The following is a 12,192-nucleotide window of genomic DNA, read 5'->3' as shown; positions in this document are numbered from 1 at the left end:
AGACAGTTTCTTGCTCTTATTGGCTTTTCTATGGGTGTGAAAACATAGCGAGTTGTGCATGGAAGAAACAGATTTAAAAATCCCAGTGGCTTCAGAGTTTCCACACCAGTTGCCTGTCTCTTGACCTTGGACTCTGCATGATAAAGCTTGAATGATTTCTTTTTTTTTTTTTTTTTCTGGAAAGGGAAACAAAACAAACCAACCAACCAAAACAAAACAAAACACCAACCAGGTTTTGAATATTTCACATGTAAGTTCACATACTGAACTGGTTCTAACTAGGTGCAATTGATGGTGGACAAGCTGTAGCAGAGGGAACATTCGAGAGTCTTAAGACGCTGCCTGTGGTTGCAAAAAGCAGACCTATGTACGTGTACAGGCAAAACACAACGCCTGCCGCTATTTCTAACTCAGCACACCAGAAAGTCAATAGGATGTAAGGAGGCGTTTTCCACCGTGCCCCTTCTGTCTGTCTGCACTCAGCCCCTGTTCCTCCTTTGCATTGTTGGCCCGTTTGGCTGCTCTGTGTCTGCCCTGTGTCTCATCCCACACCCCCAGCTCTTCTTTTACCTCATCATTTTCTTTTTTTAACTTCAGATTCCCTCATGTTCCTCCATATTTTTTTCCTCTTTCGCTCAAAAATCATTTTTTCTCTTATTTTGCCTCCCCTATCCCAAATCATGCAAACGACTGTACTTGCTTCTGCGATATTTCAAAGTTTACTGACCAATTTTTTTTTCTCTGGTCTCTCTGTTTCTCAACCATTTCTGTTGATTTTTATTATTTTTTTGTGTTTGATTTTCATTTTAAAATTTAAGAAACAGTTGAACGGAGTTCAGGAACAGCAAGATCCCTCCCCACCACTTATTCACACAAGCCATTCTTTTCTACAAGACCATACCAGTCCTGGACCACGGCTCCAATCACAGTGCCCGGGCCAGCCAAGTCAGGCTCCTTATCCAGCTCCCCCTCAAACACGCCATCAGCATCTCCGTTAAGATCCATATGGTCTGTTTCAACGCCTTCTCCGATCAAATCCACGATAGGCGCCTCAACGACATCTTCAGTCAAATCCATTAGTGATGTGGCGTCTCCCATTAGATCTTTCCGGACAATTTCTTCGCCAATAAAAACGGTGGTGTCACCGTCTCCGTACAATACCCAGGTTGCTTCTGGTACCCTTGGGAGGGTTCCCACCATCACAGAGGCCACACCTATAAAGGGGCTGGCTCCCAACTCAACTTTTTCCTCTCGAACTTCTCCTGTGACGACCGCAGGGTCTCTGTTGGAGAGGTCGTCCATCACCATGACACCCCCTGCCTCCCCTAAATCAAATATCACTCTGTATTCCTCCAGCCTGCCATATAAGTCCATTATCACATCAGCGGCACCGCTGATCTCTTCCCCTTTAAAGTCAGTGGTGTCTCCGACCAAGTCTGCAGCTGATGTCATCTCGGCAGCTAAAGCTACGATGGCATCGTCACTCTCCTCCCCCTTAAAGCAGATATCTGGACATGCAGAGGTAGCACTAGTCAATGGGTCTGTTTCTCCTCTGAAGTACCCTTCATCTTCAGCTTTCATTAACGGATGCAAAGCCACTGCCACATTACAGGACAAAATTTCTACAGCCACAAACGCTGTGAGCTCCGTCGTGAGCGCTGCCTCTGACACGGTGGAGAAAGTGTTCTCTACCACAACAGCCATGCCCTTTTCCCCTCTCAGGTCGTACGTGTCTGCAGCCCCCTCAGCTTTCCAGTCCCTTAGAGCTCCCTCTGCAAGTGCACTGTACACCTCCCTCGGGTCTTCAATAGCTGCTACTACCTCATCCGTAACTTCATCAATAATCACAGTGCCAGTATACTCAGTAGTCAATGTTTTGCCAGAACCAGCACTGAAGAAACTCCCAGACTCTAACTCGCTCACCAAGTCGGCAGCGGCTCTGCTGTCGCCCATTAAAACATTGACTACGGAGACACACCCTCAGCCCCACTTCAATCGGACTTCATCTCCAGTCAAGTCATCTCTGTTCCTGGCATCCTCGGCCCTTAAGCCATCCGTACCATCTTCTTTATCTTCCAGTCAGGAGATCTTAAAGGATGTGGCCGAGATGAAGGAGGACCTCATGAGGATGACCGCCATACTGCAAACGGATGTACCTGAGGAGAAGCCATTCCAACCCGACCTCCCCAGAGAAGGGAGGATAGATGATGAAGAGCCTTTCAAAATCGTTGAAAAAGTGAAGGAAGATTTAGTCAAAGTCAGCGAGATTCTCAAAAAGGACGTGTGTGTTGAGAGCAAAGGGCCACCCAAGTCCCCTAAGAGTGACAAAGGACACTCTCCAGAGGATGACTGGACAGAATTTAGTTCTGAGGAAATACGAGAAGCCAGGCAGGCTGCGGCCAGTCATGCCCCATCTCTGCCAGAGAGAGCGCATGGCAAGGCCAACCTCACTAGAGTCATAGACTACCTGACCAATGACATCGGGACTAGTTCACTGACCAACTTAAAGTACAAGTTTGAAGAGGCTAAGAAGGATGGAGAGGAGAGACAGAAGAGGATTTTAAAGCCAGCCATGGCCTTGCAGGAGCATAAACTCAAAATGCCACCAGCCTCCATGAGGCCTTCCACCTCCGAGAAGGAACTGTGCAAGATGGCTGACTCTTTTTTTGGAACAGATGCCATCCTAGAGTCTCCCGATGACTTTTCTCAGCATGACCAAGATAAAAGTCCCTTATCTGACAGTGGCTTTGAAACCCGAAGTGAGAAAACACCTTCAGCCCCACAAAGTGCGGAGAGCACCGGCCCTAAGCCACTGTTTCACGAAGTTCCTATTCCCCCTGTCATCACAGAGACAAGAACTGAAGTGGTCCATGTGATCAGGAGCTATGAGCCCTCTACTGGGGAGATCCCCCAGTCCCAGCCAGAGGACCCCGGGTCTCCCAAGCCTTCCCCTACATTTATGGAGTTGGAACCAAAGCCTACCACCTCTAGCATTAAGGAAAAAGTAAAAGCATTTCAAATGAAAGCCAGTGGCGAGGAAGAGGACCATAGTCGGGTTTTAAGCAAAGGCATGCGTGTCAAAGAAGAGACTCATATCACCACAACCACTAGGATGGTGTATCACTCCCCTCCTGGTGGCGAGTGTGCCTCTGAAAGAATTGAGGAGACCATGTCAGTCCATGACATTATGAAGGCCTTTCAGTCCGGTCGAGACCCTTCCAAAGAGCTAGCAGGGCTGTTTGAACACAAGTCGGCCATGTCTCCGGATGTTGCCAAGTCTGCTGCTGAGACCTCAGCCCAGCATGCAGAGGACAACCAAATGAAACCCAAACTGGAGCGTATTATAGAGGTCCACATCGAAAAAGGTAACCAAGCCGAACCCACTGAAGTCATTATTAGAGAGACCAAAAAGCATCCCGAGAAGGAAGTGTCTGTGTATCAGAAAGACTTATCCCGGGGCAATATTAACTTAAAAGATTTTCTGCCAGAGAAACACGATGCTTTCCCTTGCCCCGAGGAGCAGGGTCAGCAAGAAGAAGAAGAGCTTGCAGCCGAAGAGTCCTTGCCTTCTTATCTGGAATCTTCCAGAGTAAACACTCCAGGGTCCCAAGAAGAAGATAGCCGCCCTAGCTCCGCCCAGCTTCTGTCCGATGACTCTTATAAAACCCTGAAGCTTTTGAGTCAGCACTCCGTAGAGTATCATGACGATGAGTTGTCAGACCTAAGAGGGGAGTCTTACAGGTTTGCTGAGAAAATGCTTCTGTCAGAGAAGCTAGATGTTTCTCACTCTGATACCGAGGAGTCGGTGACAGACCATGCAGGACCCCCTAGCTCAGAGTTACAGGGGTCTGATAAGCGATCCAGAGAAAAAGTAGCCACTGCCCCCCCAAAAGAGATGCTCTCCAAAATCTATAGAGATGTGTCCGAAAATGGTGTAGGGAGAGTGCCTAAAGACGAGCATTTTGAGAAACTGACAGTGTTGCACTACTCGGGCAATGTCAGTGCTCCCAAGCATACTATGTGGATGCACTTGTCCGAGGATAGACTAGACAGAGGTAGAGAGAAACTGATGTATGAAGATAGGGTGGACAGGACCGTGAAGGAGGCGGAAGAGAAGTTGACTGAAGTGTCACAGTTTTTTCGTGACAAAACCGAGAAGCTAAACGACGAACTGCAGTCTCCGGAGAAAAAGCCTCGCCCCAAAAACGGCAAGGAATACTCCTCCCAGAGTTCCACCAGCAGTAGCCCCGAGAAAGTGTTAACGGAGCTGCTGGCATCCAATGATGAATGGGTTAAGGCCAGACAGCGAGGCCCCGATGGACAAGGTGTCCCTCAAGCTGAGGACAGGAAGGCACCCAGTGGGTCCAGCAGCCCTGAGAAGAGGGTCCCTACCCAACAGAGTGAGGATGGCCAGCCTCCAGAGGAAGCCAAAAGAACTGTCGTTGCGCAGAGCAGGGGACAAGAGGGACCCCAGTCTGGATTTCAGCTCAAACAATCGAAACTCAGCTCCATCAGATTAAAATTTGAACAAGGGGCACGTGCCAAGAGTAAGGATCCATCTCACGAGGAGAAAAATCTGGATGGGCCGTCCCGAATCCCAGTTAAGAAAACTCAAGAGAACAAGCTGCCCCCACACCCAGGTTTGGCTAGAGAAAAACAGCAGAAGGCTGTAGAGCCCCCAGAGGAACGAGTGCCGGTACAAAATGATGTTACGATTTTCAAAGCCCAGCATCCCCAAAGCAATGAGATCATGGCAAGCGAATCTGGCTCCACTGATGGCAAAAGCCACAGAACTGAGATGTTAAGTAAGGCAATGCCTGACTTCTCTCCTGAGCAACAGGTTGAAGACTCAGCCTGTCCCATAACATCAGATCTAGAGACCAAGGGACCGTGGGACAGAAAGGTCTTTAGAACATGGGAAAGTTCTGGGGCCAATAACACTAAGGCTCAGAAAGAGCAACTCTCTCATGTGCTTGTTCACGATATAAGAGAGAATCACGCTGGTCACCCTGACGATAGCGAGACCGGTGACTCAAAGAATGAATTTATGTATGTGACTGAGAGAGAACACAAAATGTTAACGAACGGCTCTCTCTCAGAAATTAAGGAAATGAGTGTAAAATCTCCCTCCAAGAAAGTGTTGTACAGGGAATACATTGTTAAAGAAGGGGACCCTCCCGGCAGCGCTCTCGAGCATCCCCCCAGGAGAAGCGAGAGCTCGGTAGCATCTCACATTCCCATCAGGGTCACAGATGAGAGGAGGATGCTGTCGTCAAACATTCCCGATGGGTTTTGTGAGCAGACAACATTTCCAAAACAAGAACTATCCCAAAGAGTGTCCCGGCCAAGTGTGAGCAAAGGGATAGTTGAAAGCCAACATTTTAACTCCGTAGATGATGAAAAAGTTACCTATTCCGAGATCAGCAAAGTTTCCAAACATCAGAGTTACGTAGGCCTATGCCCAGCTCTTGATGAAACCGAGACCTCTCCCACCAAATCTCCCGATTCGTTAGAGTTTAGCCCAGGGAAGGACTCTCCCTCTAGTGATGTGTTTGACCACGGTTCCGTGGATGGGTTGGAAAAGGCAGAGGCGGGGAAAGAGATCAAAACCTTACCTGTTTATGTCAGCTTCGTGCAAGTGGGGAAACAATACGAAAAGGAGCTCCAGCAAGGAAGTGTGAAAAAGATCATCAGTCAGGAGTGTAAGACGGTGCAGGAAGCCAGGGGCACCTTCTATACAGCTAGACAGCAAAAGCAGCCTCCTTCTCCTCAGGGCAGTCCAGAAGATGATACTCTAGAGCAAGTGTCCTTTCTAGACAGCTCTGGGAAGAGCCCTTTGACCCCGGAAACCCCCAGTTCAGAGGAAGTGAGTTATGAGTTCACGTCTAAGACGCCAGACTCACTCATAGCTTTTATACCAGGACAACCCAGCCCGATTCCCGAGGTTTCCGAGGAGTCGGAGGAGGAGGAGCCCAGATCAGCCCCACTAAAGCAGGTGACCGTGGAGAAGGAAACAGACCGTGACGGGAGCAAAGACTCTATCCACAGACCCAAGTGTAACCGAGTTGCCTATATTGAGTTTCCCCCTCCTCCCCCCCTGGATGCCGACCAGATGGAATCGGATAAGAAACATCAGTATCTCCCCGAAAGGGAGGTTGACATGATGGAGGTCAGCCTTCAGGATGAGTCTGACAAGTATCAGTTGGCCGAGCCAGTCATCCGAGTGCAGCCCCCATCACCAGTCCCTCCTGGCGCTGACGCCAGTGACTCCAGCGATGACGAATCCATGTATCAACCGGCCCCAGTTAAAAAATATACCTTCAAGTTGAAGGAAGTTGACGAAGGGCAGAAAGACACAGCGAAATCCAAAACCGCCGCCCCAAAGGCTTCCAACCAGAAAGAGGTGGAGGGTAATGGGAGAGAGAGCGAATCTGGCCTTGACTCGCCTCAGAACGAAACAGCTCAGAATGGAAACAACGACCAGTCTGTCACGGAGTGTTCTATCGCGACCACAGCCGAGTTTTCTCACGACACAGATGCCACAGAGATTGACTCTCTGGATGGCTATGACCTGCAGGATGAGGATGATGGCCTAACAGAGAGCGACTCTAAACTCCCGAGTCAAACAGTAGACACCAAAAAGGATGTCTGGACAGAGGGCATTCTGAAGCCAGCCGACCGCTCTTTCAGTCAGAGCAAACTGGAAGTTATTGAGGAGGAGGAGAAAGTGGGACTGGACGAAGAGAAACCATCACCTTCTAAAAGCTCATCATCTGACAGAACCCCAGAGAAGGTCGATTCCAAGTCGGGGGCCCAGTTTTTCACCCTGGAAGGCAGACACCCGGACAGATCAGTGTTCCCTGATACATACTTCAGTTACAAAGTCGATGAAGAATTTGCCACTCCTTTTAAAACAGTGGCGACCAAAGGTCTAGACTTTGACCCTTGGCCCAATAACCGAGGGGACAATGAAGTTTTTGACGGTAAATCTCGGGAAGATGACACTAAGCCATTTGGTCTGGCGGTGGACGACCGCTCTCCAGCTACCACCCCTGACACAACGCCAGCCAGAACACCGACTGACGAAAGTACCCCTACTAGTGAGCCTAACCCCTTCCCATTTCATGAAGGAAAAATGTTTGAGATGACCCGCAGTGGTGCAATTGACATGAGCAAGAGAGATTTTGTGGAAGAGAGGCTCCAATTTTTCCAGATTGGTGAGCATACTCCTGAAGGGAAGTCAGGGGCCCAGGGGGAAGGGGATATGGTCACTGATACCCCACAGCCACAGTCAGGGGACACCTCAGTAGACACCAATCTAGAGAGAGATGTAGAGGCACCTACAGTCGACCCCAACCCCAGCATCCCGACCAACGGAGAGTGTCAGGAAGGCACAGCCTGTAGTGGCTCTCTGGAGAAGTCGGCAGCTGCCACTAACACCTCAAAAGTTGACCCCAAGTCACGCACGCCTATAAAAATGGGAATTTCTGCATCTACCATGACCATGAAGAAAGAAGGCTCTGGAGAAGTGACAGATAAGACAGAGGCTGTGGTGACCAGTTGTCAGGGATTAGAAAATGAAATTGTGAAAGAGATCTCAAGGGCACCCAATAGCCAGGTGGGCGTTAGGCCCCAAGAGAAACACGATTTTCCAAAAGATAACTTTAATAACAACAATAATCTGGATGCTTCCACTATGCAGACAGATAACAGCACAAGTCACGTAGTTCTGACAGGACGCGCTGCATCCATTTGTACCACAGAGAAAGCTAATCCAGTGAAAGGCTCAGGAAAGAGTCCAGGGACTCAAGGACACTCCAGCAGAGATTCTCGGAAGGAACCAATAGGGGTTAGGCGGAAATCCAAGCTTCCTGTAAAGGCCACCGCACCAAAAGATGTCTTCCCGCCAAACCATAAGCCAGACAGTAAAACAGGTAAACCGAGGCAGGCTGGTCAATATGAGAAACACAAAACCCTTCCTACTTCTTCATGTATAGATGCCAAGTCCCGAATTCCAGTCAAAAACACACACAGGGAGAACCTAGTTTCAGTCAGAAAAGCATGTGCCACACAAAAGCGAGGGCAGCCAGAGAAAGGGAAGGCCAAACAGCCTCCATCCAAGTTGCCAGTAAAGGTAAGATCCACCCGTGTCACCGTCACCACCACCAACACCACCACTACCACCACCACCACTACCACCACCAACAACACCGTTAAAGTTACAGACAGTCAGCTTAAGGAGGTATGTAAACATCCCATTGAATATTTTAAGGGAATTAGTGGCGAGACCCTAAAACTTGTGGACCGCCTCACTGAAGAAGACAAAAAGATGCAATCGGAGTTGTCTGATGAGGAAGAAAGTACCTCAAGGAACACGTCGTTGTCCGAGACTTCCCGGGGCGGCCAGCCTTCAGTTACCACGAAGTCTGCTAGAAATAAGAAAACAGAGGCACCGCCCTTAAAATCAAAGAGAGGAAAGGCCGGCAGTAGGAGGACTGGTGAGAATGAAGGCAGACAGGTTTCTTGAGCGCTCTTTGCTCACGACCTGGAGAAACAGCATAGTCCGTAAACACTTTCCGACTCGTAGACCCTAGTGCATGACCTGTCGTGACTTGCTTGTGGAGTGGTTGAACCGTAGCTTCTCATTCTGTCATCGTCATCTGTGTGTGCTGTCCTAGACTCCTTTCCTCTCCTCTCTTACTCCAGCTACACCGTAGAGAACTAGGGAAGCATGCTACACTGGTGTCATCCAAGATGTGAACGGGTTTTCTTTTCTCATGTGCTCGTGGATATGACTCTGTCAGGGCCAAGGCACAGATTGTCAGATTCCATCGTAGTGGCTGCCACCCGCGCGAGACTCTGACCCGTGGCAAGGTGGCAGGCTCGCCAGCATGTTCAATCTCATTACATTCCGAGCATCCATGTAATCTGGCATTTGGCCTGAGGCGGGTGACAGACGAGTTCCTTGCATAGGTGACTAGGACACATGTCAGTACACAGTGTTAGTGTCAGTCTCTGTAAGATCTCAGTACCGCGAAAAGCAGTTTTCCAGTGGCGTGTCTTACCTGGCGATTTGTTTTAATTGAGAAATTGTAAATCGTAGGTCCACAGAGTCCTTGTGAGCGGACGGATATCAGGATGGCAATAGTAGCCGATCACCTGGGACTTAGTTGGACAGGTAAGTCCATATGCTCCTTGTCTTCAGCGCCTGCAAAAATCATTGTGTACACCTGTAAACTGTACAGACAAGCAAAGCTTTATCCAGACTTCTACCCACCTGACAATTGCTGCCAGCAACTGTACACTCTTAGTTTGTTTGTATATATGCAATAAGAGGAGATAAAGTTACATCTTATATGACTTTAAACCCTTTCTTCACGGGGCCGTTTCCATAAAAGAACAGTCTTGTATCTGAGGGCACATGCCTTAGGAACATACAAGAAAACCCAGCTAAGACCCATGACTACATAATTAGGATGTTCTGTCGTTAGAACTGCTCTCTTAGCCAACGGCTCGACTGCCACATGCCCTGGTCTAGCCAGTTGTAGACACGTTACTTAGCCTCCCTAGATTCTGGTATCTACCCAATCACGATGCCTTTAGCGGACCGATGCTTTTAAATGAAGTTACTATTGTGCCTCAGGATTTGTTTAAAAAGACAGCCTTGTCTTACTTTGACAGTAGAGAACAAACATTATTTCTGATACTTCTATGAACAAGGAAACAAAGAAATGAAAGCTTTGATTATAAGTTAATTTGGGGGAAAAGGTGTAAGTAAATAAATGAGATACATGCGATTTGCAAAGGTTCTTGAGTTCTCTGAGATCATTTACAGTGGGAGTGATAGAAAGGAGATCGCCAGCCTTGTTTCACATCAGTAAAGTCAAATGTGGGGCTGTGTCTACCAAGCAGTTAAGCTTTGTAGTATCGATCCTAACTAGACATTCAAATCCTGACTCTATCCACGACAAGAAATTTAAAGTTTCCTAGGCTGAACATACTTTTTAAACACACAAGTAAAGACCTTTGAATACTCCTCTGAAAATATGCTGGAACAAATGGCTTAGTTTCTTTTATGACTACAGACCATACATAACTGAGCCCCATTCAAAATTATTAATTATCATGTCTCTAAAGTCATTCATATATATATATGACCAGCTACTGTATCTGTTCTCATGCTATACCACTGTCAGCTACTAACCAGACCGTAGGAAACAGATTCATCATATCTTTCCTTTGTGTGCCTCAGACCCCTCTCCCCAGACCCTACCACATCACCAAGCCTTCCTTACTCCACTCTAGATGCTAATGGCCAGGGGCTTCCCGGAACTCTGGTATGTTAGATGTCTGAGTGGTCCCGTGAAGGCTGATGGAAGTTAGTAGTGGTTTACATGTGTAAATATTTCCCTACGAAGTCCATGTTAACAACAATTCTGGTTTAACATGGGTCACTCACCTGAGCATCTACATTCTTGGTGTTGATTTTTGCTTCATTACTGAATACCAGTCAGATTTTCCTTCACCTAACAGGACAGTGCTTAGTTTCCCGAGGAAGTTTTTTGGTGATGTGACACAAGAGGACCCAGATGAGCTAGGGACAGAGCTCAGTGGCCTGGCACACTCAAACTCTCAGTTCATCCCTAGGACGAGAAAAGAAGAAATAAAATCAGGCCTTCCCAGAGCTGGAGAGATGGCTCAGTGGTTAAGAGCACTGGCTGCTCTTTCAGAGGACCCAGGTTCAATCCCTGGCACCTACTTGATAGCTCTCAACTTTCTGTAACTGCAGTTTCAGGGGATCTGACACCCTCAAACCAATGCACATAAAATAAAATTCAATTGATTTAAAAAACAAAACAAAACAAAACAAAAAAAAAACCAAGTCCTCCTGTTCTGAATTTCTCAAAATTAATGTGCCTTTCTTCAGTCTTCCCGGCAATAAATAATGTTTGCTCCTAAGGAACTCTTGGGCAGAACTCTCATGACCTAAAACGGAAATGGAAGGAGGGATTAAAACTGGAATTTTCTTCTTTAATTAGAACTACTGTATGATCAATGAAGGCTATTAGAAAAATTACAACATCTAAGCAAACAAACATAAATGTGTCTCTTGAAACCATCGTTAATAAGCTCTGATCGTTAAAATAATCTTCATGTTTGTTTGCAACTAATACATATTTCGTAGGTTTGTTTTTTCTAAAGTTAATACCCGCTGATCTTGGTTCTGATGGATAAATAGCACATCAAATTCATACGTCTGATGGTGTTTTTTCCTAACTACTATGCTTAAGAGTCACAAAGTGAATTTAAGCTTTTGCTATTGTTCAATGGATTATAAAGGAAAGGGCCTGTGCACACATGTGCCGAGGCTAACGTCTGAGCTGACGAGGGCTGCTTTCACTCACAGAAACACCTGTTTTACACGACGTCTTTCTAACCGTCCACCACGATCACAGAGAGCTTAAGACCTCAATCTCACGTCAGCAGACTTCCTCCTTTTGTTCAACAAGGGGACACTTGTCAAGTTCCCAGTAGTTCTAGTCTGCAGGGGACACCTGTGTGTGCAAATCACTTGATAAACCCCATGTGCCTCCCGCTGGATACACAGGGACATCACGTGATAAACCCCATGTGCCTCCTCATCAAAACACAGGGACTTTTAGGATTTCTGAACTCGTTTTGCTGAGCTGATGGAAATGTTGGACAGGAATAGATCTTGACCAGTTGATTTCCGTGGAAGCAACTCTTCACGTTTCTTACTTATAGCCCTGACGGCAATAAATACTTGATAACTGTATTTTAAGGAGGTAAATGCTGGAAGGATGTCTCCTTTTCCGAAGGTCTCCCTCCATTCATACTGAGTTCAGTCCTTCCGCTGTGTGGGTCCTAGGGGATTAAGCTCAGGCCATCGGGCTTGGTGGCAGGTGCCTTTTACCTGCTAAACCATCTTGAGGACCCACCTTACATTCACCTTAATCTTTATTTGTAAGGTTTTATTGTTTTTTTCCACACAAATGGCTGCAGAGCGCATGTGTGATTTTTTGTTTGTTTGTTTGTTTTTACCCCCCTGGAGTCATCTCTTCATCTGAGTACACAGCATGAGAAACTCAAAGGTGTAGCCACTGGAATAGCAAATGACTAAGACGTGCGCTTAGTAGGGCTACGCAGAGCCACCGGCCCGCTGTCTCATGC

General features: G+C 47.3%; 1 protein-coding gene across 3 annotated transcripts in view; it reads left to right on the top strand.

Annotated features, from left to right (window-relative positions):
* Ank3 (ankyrin 3) overlaps positions 1-12,192 on the top strand; it is a 316,865-nt gene that overhangs the window by 278,888 nt on the left and 25,785 nt on the right. For 2 of the 3 annotated variants that reach the window (XM_028780244.1, XM_028780243.1), the window contains exon 14: positions 9,104-9,178. In XM_028780244.1, coding sequence (XP_028636077.1) covers positions 9,104-9,178 — 75 coding nt within the window. Of the gene's footprint in view, positions 1-824; positions 8,499-9,103; positions 9,179-12,192 lie in introns of all 3 variants that reach the window. The other variant, XM_028780242.1, reaches the window with a different exon arrangement.

This window comes from Grammomys surdaster, unplaced genomic scaffold (assembly GCF_004785775.1).
Source record: "Grammomys surdaster isolate TR1022 unplaced genomic scaffold, NIH_TR_1.0 367, whole genome shotgun sequence".
Classification (NCBI taxonomy): domain Eukaryota; kingdom Metazoa; phylum Chordata; class Mammalia; order Rodentia; family Muridae; genus Grammomys; species Grammomys surdaster.
The sequence above is the reverse complement of the archived record's forward strand: the minus strand, read 5'-3'. Positions and strand labels throughout refer to the sequence as shown.